Raw genomic sequence first — 21,662 nt, 5'->3', positions numbered from 1 at the left:
TCTGTTTTCAGCTTTAAAAATGAGGAGGGATTTTGTTTATATCAAGTTAAACACTCATCATGTAAATGTCCAGCTGTCACAGATGCTACAACTATAAATTGTTGTTGTCAAAGAGGTGTAAGAACCAGACAATGAGAGCTCTGTTTCTTCCTCTACTTTGAGACAATAATGTAATAAACTCATCTTCCTCCTTAGACTATGAAACCACTAAGGGTAGTCCATGTTTTATTCATCTTTGTATGCTTATCCCCTAGTATACCAACAGGTTATCAATAAATGTTGTAGGAAGGATGGAAGGATGGGTCAAAGGATAGATCAATTGGATAAGTGGATAGTTGGGTTTATTAAGTTATTGTTATACCAATAAAAGAAGTACAAGTGATTCAGAAGTTCTGTATTGATGCATTAACATCTCCTAAGGAGGACACAGAACCTTCAATTTGTTATTATTTATTCTTACACCCTTCTGACAACAACTTGTCTTATATCTTTCAGTGACAGCTGGAAATTTACTCTGTTCAGAGGGCAAATGTATTTGGCACGTCTCTCGTGTGTGTGTGTGTGTGTCTGTGTGTGTGTGTCTGTGTGTGTGTGTGTGTGTGTGTATTTTAATTCCATGCTCCTGACAGAAGAAAACCACATTTGCTCCATAACTTGCTTAAGCCTGACATGCTTTAAGTGGGACCCTGTCATTTATTCATTCATTCATTTATCCATTCATTTGCTTATTCATCCATCCATCTAATCATTTAACAAATATTCATTGAGTACTTGCTATAGGGATTCTTTTAGGCACTAGAACTACTTCATTGAACATTATAGATAAAAAACCCTGCCCTCATGGTTATGAAGCTTATATTCTAGTGGAGGAAGAAAAATAATAAACAAGATAAGTAAAGTATACAGCATATAAATATTAAGGGAAAAAAACACAGGAAGGGGTTATGTTAGTTTGGGTAGGCTAACTTCCATAAAGAACAACTTGCAAATTCCACTGACTTAACACATTAAAAGTTTCTCTCTCTATATATAACCTAATGGTGATCTGATGAGATCTAGGGGAAATTTTGTGTGAATTAGACCCGCAGTTACCATCCATACTGACTAGCAGATGAGTTGATGGCAAAACTTTCAATTAGCAATGCATGAATACACAAGCCCCTTGGGTCTTGCATTGAAAAGAATGTTTCAGTAATGACAACTGGCATTTAGAAATTAAAGACAAAATTACTCTCCCCATACGGAAGCTTGAGGCAACTCCTGATTGATTGAAAGGCCCATGAGCCACAGTCCCTAGTTACTGTTGTCTGAGCAAATGAAGGTCCAGGGTGTAGGGAAGAGGTAAACAGTAACGGAATAAAAAATGGAAATGATTAAATACTAGGGATCAAATAAAATGGTACTGTATAAGAAGAAATAGTTATTGAGAAATTCCTTAAGTCCTCAGACCCTGCAATTGGAAGGTCAGTCATTTGTTAAAATCCCACTTCCTTTCTTCACTGCCCTGAAATGGAAAACCTCACCTTGGCAGAGTCTGGTGGGAAAAGAGCTGGGTGGAAAAACAAACAGACAAACTTTGATACTTATCCAATCCGACTCTACTAACACACATGCTAACCTCTTAGTGTTCTTATTTCCACTATTTATAATATATAAAATCAATCGCCTCTCTTATCTAATAGGTATATTTTGAGACCTTGTAGGACTCTTCCCTAGGAATAAATGTGATCCAAAAAGAGATCCGCTCTCTCAGGGACTGAGGCTCCAAGATGGATAAATACAAAGAAAATCACACCTAGGTACGGTATAGTAACTGTTAAAAATCCAGCGGAAAAGGGGAAAATATTAAAAGTAATTGAAAAAAATATCATTACCTTCAAAGGAGCAACAGTATATTGACATCTGATTTTTTAACAGAAACACTGGAAACCAGAAGCCAACGGAATAATATCTTCAAATTACTGAAAGTTAACAACTTTTAACCAAGAATTGAATAAGCTGGCAAAAACATGTTTGGAACTGAGTGAAATAAAGCCACGCTAAGAAAAACAAAACTTGAGAGTATTTATCACTAGGAGAACTTACACTAAAGGAAATGCTAAAGGTTACCCTTTAGGCAGAAGGAAAATTATTCCAGATAGAAACACAGAGATGTAGTAATAAAGAATATAGAGCAACAAGAAGGGAAACTACGTAGTAAATTTAAGTGAATACTGACTACAAAATAATAATATCTTGTGGGATTAAGTATGTTATAGACTGAATGTATCCCCCCCACAATTCATATGTTGAAACATAACTCCCAATGTGATGGTATTTGGAGGTGGAGCCTTTGGGAGGTGATTGCTCCCCTTATAAAAGAGACCCCAGAGAGCTCCCTTGCCCTTTCTGCCATGTGAGGACACAGTGAGACTATAGCTATGAACCAGAAAGCAGACCCTCACCAGACAACAAATCTTCAAGAACCCTGATCTGAGACTTCCCAGTCTCCAGGACTACGAAAAATAAATGGCTGCTGTTTAAAAGCCACCCAGTCTATGGTGTTCTGTTACAGCTGCCTGAATGGACTAGGAAAAGCTATATATATCTATAAGTATAAATACATATGTGTGTATATGTGTGTGCATAGATATAGATAGACACACAGATATTTAAAATATACAATAGCACTAGGAGGGGAGTAAAGGGAATTAAAGAGTCTTAAGGTCCTGGTACTGTCTTGGAAGTACCAAAAGTACTAATTAATATTAGATTTTAACAAGTCAAGAATGTATGTTGTAATCTCTAGAGTAATCTTTAGATGAGTGATAAAAAATGTATCGATATTAGAGGAGATAAATAGAAAAATACTTAGACAACCTAAATGAAGGCAAATAAGTAGAGATAAAAGAACAGAATAGATGGGACAAAGAGAGAATGAGTAAATGGGAGGCAGATTTTAAGTAAAATATGTGAGTTATTTCATTACTACACATGGAACATATATACTAATTAAATGACAACAAATGTCAGACTAGATGTAAAACATGTGCATGCAATTATATGCTGCTTACAAGAGACACACCTTAAACATAAGGAAACAGAGAGGTTGAAAGTAAAGAATAAAGAGGGTTTACCAAACATACACTAACCAGAGATAGCTACTGCAGCCATACTAATTGCAAAGTAAACTTCAAGGAAAAAAATCATAACTAGAGATAAGGAAAGATTTTTCATAATTATAAAGGTTTCTGTACATGTGTAAAATCTCATTATTCTAAATATTTAAGCACTCAAGACTCTAACTTCAACATATATAAAGCAAATATTATCAAACTAAAAGGAAAAATAGAAAATCCACAATCATTATTGAGAGAGGTTAGTATATATTTCTCTCAATATCAGACAGAATATGTAGATGAAAAAATCAGTAGGGATATGGAAAATCTGGACAACACAATTAACAAACATCATTAAAAGACATAATTGGGATACTCAAATCAATCCTGCAGAATTCATTTTCTTTCAAGGAAATAGGAAATATTTAACAAAACTGACCATATTCTGGGCCAAATTTCAAATACTGAAACCACACAGAGTGTGTTCTCTGACCACAGTGGAATTAAGCTAGAATTCAGTATCCAAAAGGGATACAGAAAATCTCTAGGAAATTATAAATTAAGCAAGACAATCATAAATAATTCATAGTTAAAGAAAAAGATGATGATGGAAATTAGCAAATAGAAAGAATGAAATGAATATCATAAAAATAACTGATATATGTGGGATGCAGCTAAAGCAGTGAAAACAGGGAAATTCATATCATTAAATGTACATGCCATAAAAGAACAAAGGCTGGAAAATCAAGTATCTAAATATCTGAATCAAAAAACTGTTAATCAAAAATAAATTAAATGCAAAGAAAGTAAAAGAAAAGAAAGAGCAAGGAAGAAACCAATAAAATTGAAAATATACAATATGGCAAGAAAAAAGATATAAGTATTAGAAAAGATAGTATAATTGTGCAGAAATAAAATCTGAAAGGCACCACAGAAACTGTTATAATTAAGAAGTGAATTTAACAAGATTTCTGGATACAGATTAGACTACCCAAATCAATTTGTATTTCTACATATCAACAACAATTAGAAAATAAAAATTTTAAAAGCATACTATTTACAATAACATAAAAATCAAATACTTGGAATAAATATAATAATGTATAAGACCAGGAAAACTATAAAATATTTTTGAGAGAAATTAAAGGCAAATAAATGAAGGGGCACATAGTGTTTGTTGATTGAGAGACTAAATACGGAAAGATATCAATTCTCTCCAAAAGTATGTACTGATGTAATGCAGTCCCTATAAAAATGCCAGTAGGACTTGTTTTCTGGAAAGCTGATTCTAAAACATATTTGAAAATACCAGAGGCCAATAATACCCAGGACGTTTTGAACAAAAACAAAAAAGTAGGAAGTCTACTGGATATAAAATTTTATTATAAAGCTACAATAATGAAAATAATGTGTCATCGGTACAATGTTAGGCATAATAGAGTGTTCAGAAATGATACTTGATTTGTGAAGGTTAACACTGTAGAGCAGTGAAAAATAATCTTCAGTGAATGGTGCTGGGTCAAGTAGATACCCATATTAAAATATGAAAATGAATCCCTAACTAACAGCATATACAAAAATCAGTTCCAAGTAGATTGTAAGTGTAAAGATAAAAGCTAAAACAATAACAATTACAGAAGATCACATGGGAGAATATTTTCATCATTTGGGAGTTAGAAAAAGTTTGTTTTTTTTTTTTTTAAACAGAACACAGAAAAAAAAATCCCACTAATCTCATATAGGAAAAGATGAACAAATTGAGTTACGAAAGCTTAGAGATTTCTGTTAATCAATGACACCAGTAAAAGAACAAAAAGGCAAATCAGAAGTTGGGAAAAAATATCTCCAACACAAGGAACCAACACTGTTTGTATGCAGGATATATAAAGAACTCCTTCACACTAGTCAATAGAAGACTGACAATCTAATAGAAAAAAAGAGACCTGAACTAGTACTTCACAAAACAGGATGTTCAAATGATCAATAAACATATGAAAATATCTTCATTCTCAGTAGTAATGAAGAAAAATGCAAAGTAATCTACTACACACCCAACAAAATTATGAAAATAGAAAAACAAAAAACAGGGTTGGTAAAAATATAAAGTAATCAACTTCCAGGCACTGCTAGTGAGAGGAAAACCTGGCACAACCTATAAGTTATAAAACAGTGAAAATAAGTAGACAGCTGCCAAATGCAACAAAAATGGATGTCTCACTAACATACTGTTGACCCAAAGTACTTAGAAACAAACAAACACACCCTGTATGAGTCAATGTATATAAAATATAAAAAAGTCAAAGTTAATCTATGGTGTTAGCAGGATAGTATTTATACCTGGGGAATAAGAAGGGACTAGTGATTGGGAGGTGGAAGAAGAAAGGCTTCTGCGGTGTTAGTAATGTTCTATTTCTTCACCTGAATGATAGTTACACAGAAATTGTGATAATTTGCAAAGCTGTACACCACTGCTTCTCAACCCCAAGTGACTTTTGCTCTTCAGGGGACATTTGGCAATGCCTGGAGGAACTTTTCATTGTTACCACTGGAAAAGGGCGGAATGCTACTGGCGTCTAGCGGGTAGAGGCCAGGGAAGCTGCTACACATCTTAGAGTACACAGGACAGCCCCTCCCTCCTCCACAAAGAATCATATTGCCCAAAATATCAGTGATGCTGAAACTGAGAAATCCTGTTGTACACCTGTCCTTTGTGCCCTTTTGTGTAAGCTAACTCTAGTTTTTAAAAAAAGCCATGTGCATGTTTTTTATTCATAAACAGAAAGGATGCTAGCCTCTTTCCAAGTTTTCCTCTTTCTATTCATTTGCTTCTTGTTAATTTGATTTGTTGTCCTCTAGAGGTCGCTAAGGGCGGAGAGGGACAAATGCTCCTGCAAAATTGTATACAAGCAAAACTATAATTGAGGAAATGCTGTCCATTAATTATTTCCTCTATAACTCATTATTTGACTATACTGGAAGAACCTTTATATCCAACTCTGACATGCCAAGTAAAGGGAAGCAGAATTGGAGAAAGCATTATCCCACACAGAAACAAATTTGCTAGGAAGAGTCCAGGGTCTAAAGGAGCAACTTTTGCATTACTTACATGAGTCACAGATGTATCATGTTTCTTTTAAGTAGAAAGCAAAGTGCATTACTGATACTTTTCTGTATATGTATATGGAGAAATATCCAAAGTAAATACTTTGATTTCATGGGAAAAACAGGAAGGTACCCAGGATTATTTTTGCATCTTGATTTGCAGATGACTAAACTCAGTTTAGAAAAAGAATACCAATATCAACAAAAGCTACGTTGCAACACATATGTCAGTGATTCCATCAGTGCTTATTCCCCCAGATCTGGTAAATGATGTTTGCCAATGACTAAGAGGCCAGTATGAAGAGGAATTTATGCGAGACAAAGAACTGAAGATGGTTGCTTAGGTAAATCAAAGTAATGTATCCAAAGAAAGTAATGAGATAACTTAAATGGTTCATTTCTTTAGAGCTGCTTATCTCAATGTAGTGTGGAAACATAGTATGAATTGCTCAATTGATGATCAATTTTATGAAAAAGTACAGGAGAAATAACATTGGTTAAATAATGCAATCGGTGAACACAGGAGACCTCAAAAGAACACAGTCGTCCTCATTCAGAGAAATTGGAAATGAAGGTCACTCACTCTTACTACTAAACTATTCACTTTTCCTCCTAAGATAGCCTCTTAACTCCTATAAGAGAATGAGTGAGGATAGAAGATAAACCAAACTCAACCAAACCAGGTAAACCTGATGTGGTGCCAGCATCCCCGACCTCAACCACAGGAAAGAGAGGTCAACATGGAGTTGCCTTGAGATGAGATTATTAGGTACCATCCAGAGCGGAAGAGATGAAGGGACCTTGGGAGGGAGAAAACATACCAGTTGATCCAGGGTCAGATTTCTTAAAAGGATGGAGTTTGGCATGCCCAAGGAGTAGTAGAGACCTTATCGTGCTTGGACTCCAGTTTAACTGAACTTAGAAAACAATGACTCTTGATTTGCACCCTGGCTGGCAGAGTGAAACCCACAGCCATGACACTCCCGCAGGCTAAACATGGAGGCGAATGATAAAGCTGTCTCCCTTCACCCTTTCTCAAGAACTAGGTTGGGAGGAAATTCAGGGGCTACTTCACCTGATGTGAAGAGCAGGCTGGATATTTCATACTCATCTTGCCAGTCACCCCAAACGTCTAAGAATGTCTCAAGGGCAACTGTCTGTACCTTCTGAGAAGCCATGTGGAGCCAAGTGTGGCTCTAAGAAAGCCAGAGGGTGGTTTTCAGATGCAGCAAGAGACCATGTTCTGTGAGGCTTCCAGTTGTACTGTGTTTTATAGTTTTAAATAATAAACATATTGTTCCGTCTTTGTCTGTTTGTCCCTCTCTCTCTCACACACACCACACCCTGCCAAGGCAGTGCTGAGCCTGTGGCTGGGCTACACTTTAAATTCTACTCTCTATCCCTACCTTTTAAATACTCTTCTTCCTTCTTGCTTTCCCCACTCCAAACCCTTCAGTCATCAAAACTGACTTTCCACACAAAGGCAAGAAACTCACGCGACTTTGGCACAGACGGTGCACCGCCAGCTGCCATCAAGGCCTGAGACCCGGCACTGGCCGCACACCCTGAGTGAGCAGGCCTGGCACGGGTCTCCGCGGTCGAATATCAAGCCCAGGTTTCGCTGACAGTGAGCACAGACCCTGCTGGTCTCTTGCTGAGTCTTCCCACTTCTACGTTTTGCTTCCAAGAGTTCATTTTTCAGCTTCCTGGAAGAAGAGAAAAAAAAATCACTTAAAAAACAAAACCAAAAACAAACCAGAGGAGCAGAGCTATCTTCATTTAAGGGATGTTTTCATTGGGAAGAATATTTGAAAGAATCAAGGAGTTAGAGTCAAATGACTCAAAAAACACAATTTCTCTCTCCAGAATCAATAATCCTTTGATCTCAGTAGTGGAAAAACATAATGTTTCTGTTTTACTTTTGACATCTTCCACTAGCACTACTATTTTGCTATTAGTATTTATTTTCATTCTACTCTATCTTCTCCAGGGTATCCTTGATACCATAACATGGGAACACAACCCCAGTATACAGGCATGTACAATACCATGTTCTCTCCTTGCCTAGATATATTACATGAGTCAAGAGTGTGAAATCAAGCTTGGCAACATGGGTACTTTCCTTAAGTGAGCCAATGAAGAGTTTGCTACAAAGACATTGTCCATCATTTCAGGTCAAAATGCTTCTGCTTAGCATATGAGGGTTTCCAACAATTTCCACTGACCTGGGGGCTCTGCTATCAGATATATCTCTCTTTGAATACAGGTTCCATCAGGAATTAGTTGTTCAACCTTAAACAATGATTTACCCACTCAACTTCAGTCTCTTCAGTTCTAAACTGGGAGTATTAACATTCTACTGGGACTGTTTTTAAGATTAAATGAGAAGATGCTGGACTAGGAGGATGCGGAATTTGCGTCTCTGCACAACTAGGGCACCACGCAGGCACCAGTGGGGGACCACGGACACCTAAGGGGATGGGAGTACAAAAGATCACAAGAGACTACTACAAGCAGCTATATGCCAATAAAATGGACAACCTGGAAGAAATGGACAAATTCTTGGAAAAGTACAACCTTCCAAGATTGAACCAGAAAGAATTAGAAAATATAAACAGACCAACCACAGGTAGTAAAATTGAAACTGTAATTAAAAATCTTCCAACAAACAAAAGTCCAGGACCAGATGGCTTCACAGGCGAATTCTATCAAACATTTAGAGAAAAGGTAACACCTATTCTTCTCAAACTCTTCCAAAAAATTGCAGAGGGAAGAACACTCCCAAACTCATTCTATGAGGCCACCATCACCTGGATACCAAAACCAGACAAAGGTATTACAAAAAAAGAAAATTACAGACCAATATCATTGAAGAACATAAACACAAAAATCCTCAACAAAGTACTAGCAAACAGAATCCAACAACACATTAAAAGGATCATATACCATGATCAAGTGGGATTTATCCCAGGGATGCAAGGATTCTTCATTATACGCAGAACAATCAATGTGATACACCATATTAACAAATTAAAGAATAAAAACCATATGATCATCTCAATAGATCCAGAAAAAGCTTTTGACAAAATTCAACACCCATTTATAATAAAAACTCTCCAGAAAGGAGGTATAGAGGGAACCTACCTCAACATAATAAAAGCCATATATGACAAATCCACAGCAAACATCATTCTCAATGGTAAAAAACTGAAAGCATTTCCTCTAAGATCAGGAACAAGACAAGGATGTCCACTCTCATCAGTATTATTCAACATAGTATTGGAAGTCCTAGCCACAGCAGTCAGAGAAGAAAAAGAAATAAAAGGAAAACAAATTGGAAAAGAAGAAGTAAAACTGTCACTGTTTGCCAATGACATGATACTATACACAGAAAATCCTAAAGATGCCACCAGAAAACTACTAGAACTAATCAATGAATTTGGTAAGGGTGCAGGATACAAAATTAATACACAGAAATCTCTTGCATTCCAATACACTAACAATGAAAGATCAGAATGAGAAATCAAGGAAACAATCCCATTTACCATCACAACAAAAAGATTAAAATACCTAGGAATAAACCTACCTAAGGAGGCAAAAGACCTGTACTCAGAAAACTGTAAAACGCCGATGAAAGAAATCAAAGATAACGTAAAGAGACGGAGAGATATACAGTGCTCCTGGATTACAGAATCAATATTGTGAAAATGACTATACTACCCAAAGCAATCTACAGGTTCAATGCAATCCATATCAAATTACCAATGGCATTTTTCACAGAACAAGAACAAGAAATTTTACGATTTGTATGGAAACACAAAAGACCCTGAATAGCCAAAGCAATCTTGAGAAAGAAAAACGGAGCTGGAGGAATCAGGCTCCATGACCTCAGACTATACCACAAAGCTACAGTAATCAAGACAGTATGGTACTGGAACAAAAACAGAAATATAGATCAATGGAACAGGATAGAAAGCCCAGAGATAAACCCACGCACATATGGTCACCTTATCTTTGATAAAGGAGGCAAGAATATATAATGGAGAAAAGACAGCCTCTTCAGTAAGTGGTGCTGGGTAAAATGGATAGATACATGTAAAAGAATAAAATTAGTATACAGCATAACACCATACACAAAAATAAACTCAAAATGGATTAAAGATCTAAATGTAAGGCCAGACACTATAAAACTCTTAGAGGAAAACATAGGCAGAACACTCTATGACATAAATCACAGCAAGATCCTTTTTGACCCACCTCCTAGAGTAAGGGAAATAAAAAGAAAAATAAACAAATGGGACCTAATGAAAGCTAAAAGCTTTTGCACAGCAAAGGAAACCATAAACAAGATGAAAAGACAACCCTCAGAATGGGAAAAAATATTTGCAAACGAAGCAACTGACAAAGGATTAATCTCCAAAATATACAAGCAGCTCATGAGGCTCAATATCACAAAAACAAACAACCCAATCCAAAAATGGGAAGAAGACCTAAATGGACATTTCTCCAAAGAAGACATACAGATGGCCAACAAATACATGAAAAGATGCTCAACACCACTAATCATTAGAGAAATGCAAATCAAAACTGCAATGAGGTATCACCTCACACCAGTCAGAATGGCCATCACCAAAAAATCTAGAAACAATAAATGCTGGAGAGGGTGTGGAGAAAAGGGAACCCTCTTGCACTGTCGGTGGGAATGTAAATTGATACAGCCACTATGGAGAACAGTATGGAGGTTCTGTAAGAAACTAACAATAGAACTACCATACCATCCAGCAATCCCACTTCTGGGCATAAACCCTGAGAAAACCATAATTCAAAAAGATACATGTACCACAATGTTCATTGCAGCACTATTTACAATAGCCAGAACATGGAAGGAACCTAAATGTCCATCAACAGATGAATGGATAAAGAAGATGTGGCACATATATACAATGGAATATTACTCAGCCATAAAAAGGAACAAAATTGACTTATTTGTAGTGAGGTAAATGGACCTAGAATCTGTCATACAGACCGAAGTAAGTCAGAAGGAGAAAAACAAATACCGTATGCTAAAATGTATAAAAAGCGGTACTGATGAGCCTAGTGGCAGGGCAGGAACAAAGACGCAGACGTAGAGAACGGACTTGAGGGCAAGGGGAAGCTGGGATGAAGTGAGAGAGTAGCACTGGCATATATACACTACCAAATGTGTAATGGATGGCTAGTGGGAAGCAGCTGCATAGCACAGGGAGATCAACTCGATGCTTTGTGACCACCTAGAGGGGTGGGATAGGGAGGGTGGGAGGGAGGTTCAAGAGGGAGAGGATATGGGGATATATGTATACGTATAGCTGATTCACTTTGTTATACAGCAGAAACTAACAGAACATTGTAAAGCAATTATACTCCAATAAAGATGTGGGAAATAAAGATTAAATGAGGTAATACACGTAAAGATACCAGCATGATTCCTGGCACACAGGTACTAAATAAATGCTGCTTCCATGTCCCTTCTTTTGCTACCTGAAGTGTGATCTATTTATATACGCTTTAGCAAATAGCTATTCAATGTGTGGTTCTTGTTTAAGGAGCATCATCTCATCTCAGAGCCTGTTAGGAAGGCAGAAACTCAGGCTCCACCTTGTGCCTACTGGATCAGATTCTGCATTTTCACAAAATCTCCAGGTGATTAGTCTGAGGAGCACAGCTTTGGAACATTTATCCTCAAATTTGACTAAACACTGGAATCACCTGGGAAGATTTTTTTTAAAAATACTGATTCCCGGAATGAAATTGAGTTATCTGTAGCGAGGTAGATGGACCTAGAGTCTGTCATACAGAGTGAAGTAAGTCAGAAAGAGAAAAACAAATATCATATGCTAACGCATATATATGGAATCTAGAAAACTGGTACTGATGAACCTGCTGGCAGGGCAGGAATAAAGACGCAGATGTAGGGAAGAGAACGGACTTGAGGACACAGCAGGGGAAGTGAGGCTGGTACAAAGTGAGAGAGTAGCATGGACATATATACACTACCGAATGTAAAATAGATAGCTAGTGGGAAGCAGCTGTATAGCACAGGGAGATCAGCTCGGTGCTTTGTGACCACCTAGAGGGGTGGGATAGGGAGGGTGGGAGAGAGACGCAAGAGGGAGGGGATATGGAGATATATGTATACATATAGCTGATTCACTTTGTTATACAGCAGAAACTAACACAACAATGTAAAGCAAATATACTCCAATAAAGATGTATTTTTAAAAAAGTACTGATTCCCAACTCTCATCCCCACAGATTCTGATATAATTGGTTTGAGATGTGGCCCATGCAATGATTTTTTTAAAGCTTCCCTATGTATTCTAATATACTGCCAGATTTGGAAAACACTCCTCTAGAAGATAGGTTCACTCCCACTTAAATGCTTCACAGACATGCCATTCCTTTGTCATCCAGATCCATCCCCTCCTTCAATACATTTCCAGAAAAAAACAAAAACAAACAAACAAAAATACCCCCAGACATCCCAGGATCATCGCACACATCTCATACCACCTCCTTCTACACTTGTGGTTCTCTGCTTTGTTATACCCAACTAGATTAGCATCTCCCCAAAGGCAGGAACGATGGCTTTAGTTTCTTATATATACTGCTCAGGACTCAAATCTGTGCTAGATCATAAGATACTTAAATGTTTAAAACTATTACCTCTTTTGGGCTTTCAAAGTAGTTCATGAGATATTATGAGCCTCATGTTAAAGGTAGTAAGCAGTAGAGATAAAATCAGAAACCAAGTCTTTTAATTCCTAGCCTAATGAGAGATTCATAAATGGGGAATTTTAAAAGTGAGGAGTAAGGTTTCCAAAAACCTATGGTTCTCTGTCTCATTCATTCATCCAGTGAGCATTTATTGAGTGCCTATTGTATGCTAGGCATTCTGGACTTCAGATACGAAAATGAGTCAAAACAGGACACCTACTAAGGACTCCCAGTATCCTTGATGTCAGTCAAGAAGAGGACAAATGATGCAAGATGATTCATCCGCTGCAACAGGCAGCCATACAGGGCACTCTTAAGTCCTCACTCTAGGATAAACAACACGGTCCTACTGTATAGCACAGGGAACTATATTCCACATCCTGTGATAAACCATAATGGAAAAGACTATAAAAAGAATATATATATATATATGTATAATCACTTTGCTGTACAGCAGAAACTAACACAACATTGTAAATCAGCTGTACTTCAATTTAAAAAAAAAAACTAAAAATATAGTGGCCATATGATCCAGCATTCCCATTCCTGGGCATATATCTGGAAAAGATGAAAACTCTAATTTGAAAAGACACATGCACCCCAATGTTCATAGCAGCACTATTTACAATAGGGAAGACATGGAAGCAACCTAAATATCCCTTGACAGATTAATGGATAAAGAAGATGTAATACACACACACACACACGCGCGCGCGTGCGCGCGCACACACACACACAATGGAATACTACTCAGCCATAAAAAAGAATAATTCCATTGGCAGCAACATGGATGGACCTAGAGATTATCATACTGAGTGAAGTAAGTCAGAAAGACAAATACCATATGATATCACTTATACATGGAATCTAAAATATGACACAAATGAACTTATTTATGAAACAGAAACAGACTCACAAACATAGAAAACAAACTTATGGTCACCAGAAGGAAAAGAGCATGGGGGAGGGATAAATTAGGAGTTCGATGTTAGCAGATAGAAACTATTGTACTATATATAAAATAGATAAACAATAAGGTCCTACTCTATAGCACAGGGAACTATATTCAATATCCTGTGATAAGCCACAATAGAAAAGAAAAAAAGAGTCCTCACTCTCTTGTCCAACTGAACACAAATGACCAGAACCCACAACACATGCTTTTCTAATCCCTTATTTAGAGCTTACAAAGCATCTTTATGTCCTTTTTTCATGAGCAACTGGCTCCTGAAATTGAGTGTTAAGAAAAGCTCCACACAATTTATTTTTGAAAACCTGTAAAGGCTACAAGTTTTAAAATAACAGGATGAGTTCTCATTTGAAGATTGCAATTGTATTATTTGGAAGAGCATAACAGACCTTTGAACACCTCAGGACACAGGAGAAATAAAACACTGCCTAGTCAAAATCTGTAACAATTCATGCAACAATGATAAAGAAACACCGTGATCAAAATGAGTAAAACAAAGAACAATCCTAGACTGAGTCCTATCCCAGTAGGCTGGTGGGCCAAAGAATAAGAAACTGAGAACAGGGGGTATTGCAGGATACTCCAAGAGACTAATTCTCTTCCGGAAATAAATTCTATGATCAGGTGCCTGAAGTTTAACCACTTAGCAGCTCCTTAACTACAGTGGGCGAGACCACTTGGAGAAATTATGGCCATAAAGTCAAACATTTATATTGCATCTTTCTTTGTGTTCTATTCACAGGACTATTTAGCAATTGGGTTTCACTGAGCTCCCAGTTCTAGAGTCTGAAAAGACTTGGGACTCTGTATAAATCAGGCCACAGGGAAGCAAGAACTTCAAGGTCCAAACACACCAATTGGGAATTCCTAAGGCAACTGGTGTTAATTGTCCCACATATCCTGAGAGCTATCTCTGAGACTATGGAAAAAGCTGGGGAGAATTCCATAGGCCGGCATCAAATATTAAGCACATCGACTGAAGAAAACGCATAACCTAAAAGTTGAGAATTGTTTTATTTGGCAGACTTTCTGAGGATTTAAGCCCAGGAGGCAGCCTCTCAGACAGCTCTGAGGGGCTGCTCAGAAGACGGAAGGGAGGACTCAGGAAATATAGAAGTTTTGCAAAAAAAAAAACAAAAAAACAAACACACAAACAAAAAACAGGTAGTCGGAACATCAAAAGATTACCGTTAAGTAAAGAAAACCAACCAAACATCTCAAGTTAATGAATTTAGCGGTTTTCTATGTATGGGAAGATGCAAGAGTCTGGGCTCGTTGAAATCATTCCTTTGATGTGCACCTTAGCTATCTAGGGCCAGTATCCCGTTCTTTCCCATCCTGAGCCCCCTCAGGGTGCACCACTGGGGTGGCTGTAGTGACTTGATGGCTGCAACACCCTTCGTTTGTTGACATGGCAGGCACAAGTTTTCATTCACAAGCAGATTACTGGTTTTTCAAATCTCTGAGAAACTAACCTAATTCAATCATATCTAGGATAATTTCACCTTAAATGGACACAACGATTTTCAGACGCTCGAGAAGAAGAGAAAGGATAATGGGAGGGTAACTGCAGCCAGGAAAAGAAAGTGTGCAATTGGAGAATAAGTACCAAGGAGAAAGGGAAGTACAGGGAGCTAGGAGAGAGGAACAGGATGGAAGATGTCTCTTTCCTCTGCTTTACTAGCCCCCACTCACAAAGCAAGGTGGACCTCATTCGGTTCCTGCATTGCTGGTCCAGTCTCAGGAAGGTATCTGAGAAAGGTGAGTTTCTGGGCTGTAAGTATTAGGGGAAACACTGACTGAAACTGCCCACCCTGGCCAGGCACCGCAGTAACCATCTGCATGAGTTATTTTACAACAGGAGATCCTGGTAAGGAACACAGAACTAACAAGCCACCACCAACCGGAAGAATTCGGGAAAGGTCAAAAGGAGATGAAAGGAGACGCCAGTCTATATGTCCTACCAACCTCCCAGAATCCTCCTCGCTGGAATTCATCTTGTCTGAGGGATGTGTGCGCCACCGGCAAGGACCCTGAGTCAGCATGATTGGCCAGAGACAACCCGGAAACTAACCCCATCACCGTAAAACCCGAGACTGCGAGCCATATGTCAGAGCAGTTGTCCTGGGTTCCCTTACCCTCCTGCTCTCAGTCAAGGCGCCCCTTCCCAATAAAGTCTCTTGCTTTGTCAGCACGCGTGTCTCCTTGGACAATTCTTTTCCGAGTGTTAGACAAGAGCCCACTCTCGGGCCCTGGAAGGGGTCCCCCTTCCTGCAACATAAGCACAGTATCTGTTCACCTCTCTCATCCACATAAGCTAGAAATGCTTCTGGTTCCAAGTAACAGGCTTAAAAAATTGATTTCATTTCTTCCCCCCACATACAAGAAATCCAGAATTAGGTAGTTGCCTGTATTAGCTCAGCTGCAAAATCAGGTCATTAAGGATTCATTTCATCCTGATGGTCCCCTATCTTCAAGGTATGGCTCATTGTTCTTATGTAAAATGGCCAGGCATCTTCAGCAGAGCATCCAAGTTTAAGGCAGGAAGAATAGGGAGGGGGTGTCAGTTACACCTCTATCCTAACAGAAAAGCAAAAATTGATTTGGAATTCCTTCCATCAAGAAGGACTTCCCTAATGAAGTCCTCCTTAGGTTCCCTCGACCAGACACTGTCACAGCATCACCATTAGCTGCAAGGGAGGCTGGGAAAGTGGAACAACTTGGGACTGCAGATCCCTGCCCTCTTGACATTAGATGTGGTAACATGACTCACACTGGTCCATGAAATGTGATATGTGACTCCAGGTAAAAGCTTTAAGAGCAAGTGCATGGTTTATCACAAACCCTCTTCTTTGCATGAAGAATGGCAATGTCCCAAATAGTGTGTGCCCTGTAAGTTTGAGTCCTGGTCTGAGGATGCCATGAAATAGAGTCCCTAGCCATCTTGTTATGGACATGTAGCATGAGAGACAAATAAAGCTTCATTGTTATAAGGCACTAAGAATTTGGGGTTGTTCTTACAGCATCGCTTAGCGTGCCCTGACTGATAAACGTATAGCCTAGTTCTTCATCTAGCTGGCTTCCATATATTCTTTTATTTCAGCTTTACTGATGTTCCCCCAGAGTGGCTTTCTCTGATTACCAAATCTGCCACAGATTCCCATCCTATTCTCACTCAGAGAACTGTGTTCTTTTTCTTCACAGCACTTACCATAATTTTTAATTGTACATTTATTTGGCTGTTTTTACTGGTTTAATGTCTTGCCAACTCCTCTGTAATCTCCACGAGGGCAAGACTGTATCTGTTTTGTTCAGTTTTGCATTTTATAGCACATAAGCAGTGCTGGGAACATAATAGCTATCATTTAATTGAATGAATAAAAGAGAGCATAAGCAAAAGCTGGTGACTGACAGAGAAGGAGAAAGGAGGAGGGAAGAAGGGAGAAAGAAAGGGAGTGGGTTGGGGGGAGGAAAACTCGGCCATACTAGGTATCACTGGGCATTCCAGTTAATCTCTCTGGATCTCAGTACTTCAACTTCAAAATGAAGATGGTAATTCCTTTCTTATCTTCCTTCGAGGGTGTTTGTGAGAGCCAGAGGCAATTAAGCATGGTAGTGTGCTTCATGGATTATAGAGCCCTTTACAATATGAAGCCATTAGTATTAAAAAAGAGAATAAGAGAAAAATGTACAATGTTAGATCTGCTAAGAAAAAGACAAATTAAAATTGGCTAAAACTGAGATCAAACACACTTCGAAAAAGTAATATGAGCCTGAGAAAACTACAGAATGTTCTTAATTACTTGGTAAGGATTTCCAGAACTTTTCCCATCTTCCTTAATCTCATTCCTACACTTTTGTTGAGAAAGCGAAACTATTTTGATTCTTGAAAACGTTCAAAGTCTAACCATTTCCTCTCTTTGTTCTTACCTGAAAAGAAACAAAGAATACTGGAGATGGATGAAAACGTGTAGTAGAGGTAAATATGGCCCCAAATCAACTGTTAAAAAGTAATGAAGGGGCTTCCCTGGTGGCGCAGTGGTTAAGAATCTGCCTGCCAATGCAGGGGACACGGGTTCGAGCCCTGGTCTGGGAAGATCCCACATGCCGCGGGGCAACTGGGCCCGTGAGCCACAACTACTGAGCCTGCGCGTCTGGAGCCTGTGCTCCGCAACGAGAGGCCGCGATAGTGAGAGGCCTGTGAACCGTGATGAAGGGTGGCCCCCGCTCGCCGCAACTAGAGAAAGCCCTCACACATAAACGAAGACCCAACACAGCCAAAAATAATAAATTAAAAAAAAAAAGTAATGAAGAACACAAAGAGAAAGAATATGAAAAAGATATTACTCAGTCATAAAAAAGAATGAAATAATGCCATTTGCAGCAACATGGATGGACCTAGAGATGATCATACTAAGTGAAGTAAGTCAGACAGAGAAAGACAAATACCATATGATATCACTTATATGTGGAATCTTAAAAAATAATACCAATAAACTTATTTACAAAACAGAAATAAACTGACCGACATAGAAAACAAACTTATGGCTACCAAAGGGGAAAGGGGGGTAGGGATAAATTAGGACTTTGGGATTAACAGATACACACTATTATATATAAAATACACAACAAGGATGTACTGTATAGCACAGGAAACTATATTCATATCTTGTAATAACCTATACTGGAAAAGAATCTGAAAAAGAATAGATACACATATACATGTATAACTGAAGCACTCTGCTGTTAATAAATGGAATATTGCCTGCCGTATCAGTAAACAAAGGATGTCACAGTCATCAGCTATTGCAGCCATCAGCCAACGGTGAGCTGTACACTGTACATCCGAAACTAACACATTATAAATCAACTATACTTCAATTAAAAAAAAGAATACAAAGAAAAAGAAAAAGGAAAAAAGTTGTTGAAGACATTTAATTCCAGCTAACACCAATTCTTTATTTGAGATAAACTCAGGATGCCCTTGTATTTTAAAATATCAGTTTATTCTTTATGTTTCCTTGTTGCTACACAGATACATGTGTATTAACATGCGAACTGATGACCTATATGGAGTTGAAATCCTAAAGACTGAAGAGATGAACAATCTCAACTGTAGTTGAATGATAGAATATTTTCATTTCTATATTCCAGTGATATACTGAGTTCATTTTTTCTCCTATCCCATCATCAAAAATGTTCAATGCATTACAAAGACTGCTTGCTTTATCACTGCACAGACACATTCCTTTCAAATCAGGAATTGCTTTCATTAAAATTCCTGTCACTTGTGTGGGGCGTTATTTTTCTTTTGTTACCCTGTCTAGACCCAATTATCCTGAACACTATTTTGCATCAAATAAGCTAGGAATTTTAGAAGAGAAGTAATTAGCTGCCTGGAAGAGGAAGCCACAGAAGCTTCACAAAGCTTCTTTGATTCCTTGACATCTTTACACAATCCTCAATCTCATCTAGCAGAGCACATCAAGGCTCAAGAGAAATAATGAGCAAGCGAGGACTATACAGTGGTCCAGAGCATCAGGCTCTGAAGTCAGACTCCCTGGGTTCTAATCCTGGCCTTGCCCCTTATTTCCTTGGAGACTTTAAGAAAATTACTTAGCCTCTCTGTCTCAAGACTTAAAGAGACTTAACCTGTCTGTGTCTCGAAATATTCCCTGTGTAAAAAAAAAAAAAAGAATCATAGTAGTTACAACCTCATAGGGTTCTTGGGACCATTAAGTAAGATGATGCTGTCGTGAGCATAAGTAAAGTGTGAAGCACAGCTTGGCACACAGTAGTTGTGGAATAGACCATTCTAGTATGCGTCTCCAAATGTGTGTTCTCCATTTCTCTATTAGTGGAATGTTCAGCTAGGCTCATGGCCACTCAGAGTAAAGACTATATTTCCCAGCATGACCTGCAGTTAGTTTTGCCATGAGACTAAATGTTGGCCAATGTGATGTGATCAGAAACGATACAGGCAACCTCTAGGTCATGCCCCTAATGGAAAAGCGGTATCCCTGTCCCTTGAACCCTTCTTCCTTCCCAGAGGCTGGGATGAGAACATAGGGGTGAGCCATCTTGGATGAAGAGCCAAACTCTCAAGATGGTAGAACTACAAAAGGCAAGGCACCGAGACCCATGCTATAATGGAGCCACCATTGACGACGTCACAAAGCTGCCAAACAACCCAGACTTTTCCATTAGAGAGCAATGTATTATATTTCCATCTCGTTTAAGCCATAATTAAAACGTGTCTCTGTCACCCACAGCCAAACTTATTTCCCAAACAAATACAATAAGAACTGTGTAAATATTAGCTCTTTTTATTATTGTCCACTTGCAGAGATGTTGCTATCAGGTTTTGCTTCAGCCTCTGCTGCAGTGCCTGGCAGCTAAATCCTTGTCTAAAGCTAGAGTTTCATATTCCTTTAAGAGAACAAAACCATGGTGACTAACGAAACATATTGCCCGAACCAGAAACAATGAGACAAAAAGCACTTGAAATAATATATGTGGGCAGAATAATGTCACAGCAGCCTGATGTCAATGGCTGCATGCCTCCTATCACTCCTGTCTTTTGTTCACATCCAGAGGCAATGCCATCAACACTGGGGCTATTTCATATTTGCCTAAGAAAAATCCAGATGTGACCAGACCTCCTTTCTGTACTCTGAATACAAAAATGTGACTTTTTCATTTTGATTGTAGATTCTGTGTGTAGAACCTATTATTAAAAGCTAACCATCATAACACTTAGCCACAATAATGATGGGCACTCTGTTTTAAGTGTCATACTCTTAAACATTGACAGTAACCCATGAGAAAGACATTATGATTCTGATTTTATAGATAAGAAAGTGGAATCTCAGAAAGGAAACTTCACAGGGCTATTAAGTGGTGCAGTCAAGATTCAGATCCAGAGTTTTATTTTCCCAAATCTGTTCTTTTCCCTACACCAGGCTCCCCTCATTGCCTCTCAATGTATTAAAATATTGTTGCTCAGAAAGAACACTGTATTTATATTAAGGACTGCTATTGCTTTCCTAGTTGTGCAAAGCCAGGCTGAACACACTCAAAGTTCAGCCTCAGTAAACATGAAGGGTTTCTTCTGCCTGCCCTGCTTCTCCCACCAAATGGCACCTGCCCAAGTCGCCTCTTATCACAAAGTCTTTCATGACAAATAATCCCCAACAGAACTGTTCCTCAACAAACACCACTATAAACTTTATAAAGCTTTTGATTAGTTTTCAAGTCAAAGGCTATTAAAAACAATCAAGACCATCCAAGAATTGGGGAAAAGTTTCACTCAGATAGAAAGCTACTTCACAGAACGTGAATAAGGAACAGAACTGAAAGAACGCTTGACTACATAAAGAAATCTTCGGACTTCCCTGGTGGTCCAGTGGTAAAGAATCCGCCTTACAATGTAGGGGAGGCAGGTTCGATCCCTGGTTGGGGAACTAAGATCCCACATGCCTCAGGGCAACTAAGCCCGCACGCCACAACTATTAAGCTCGTGTGCCTCAACTAGAGAGACTGCGTGCTGCAAACTACAGAGCCCACACGCCCTGGAGCCGGCGCACCGCAACTAGAGAACAGAAAACCTGCACGCCACAACTAGAGTAGCCTGCGTGCCGCAACAAAGAGCCCGCATGCTGCAACGAAAGATCCCACATGCCTCAATGAAGATCCTGCATGCCACAACTAAGACCCGACACAGCCAAATAATAAAAATT

At 38.5% G+C, this 21,662-nt stretch overlaps 1 protein-coding gene across 1 annotated transcript in view; it reads right to left on the bottom strand.

Annotated features, from left to right (window-relative positions):
- The window catches only part of SYTL5 (synaptotagmin like 5), a 95,437-nt gene that overhangs the window by 59,764 nt on the left and 14,011 nt on the right, over positions 1–21,662 (bottom strand). Inside the window, exon 2 of the mRNA XM_059910915.1 lies at positions 7,697–7,906. Within this exon, the coding sequence (XP_059766898.1) occupies positions 7,697–7,906 (210 nt within the window). The remainder of the gene's footprint in view (positions 1–7,696; positions 7,907–21,662) is intronic.

The sequence above is a fragment of the Balaenoptera ricei genome, chromosome X (genome assembly GCF_028023285.1).
Source record: "Balaenoptera ricei isolate mBalRic1 chromosome X, mBalRic1.hap2, whole genome shotgun sequence".
NCBI lineage: Eukaryota > Metazoa > Chordata > Mammalia > Artiodactyla > Balaenopteridae > Balaenoptera > Balaenoptera ricei.
Note: the sequence above shows the minus strand (reverse complement) of the source record. Positions and strands in the feature narration are given on the sequence as shown.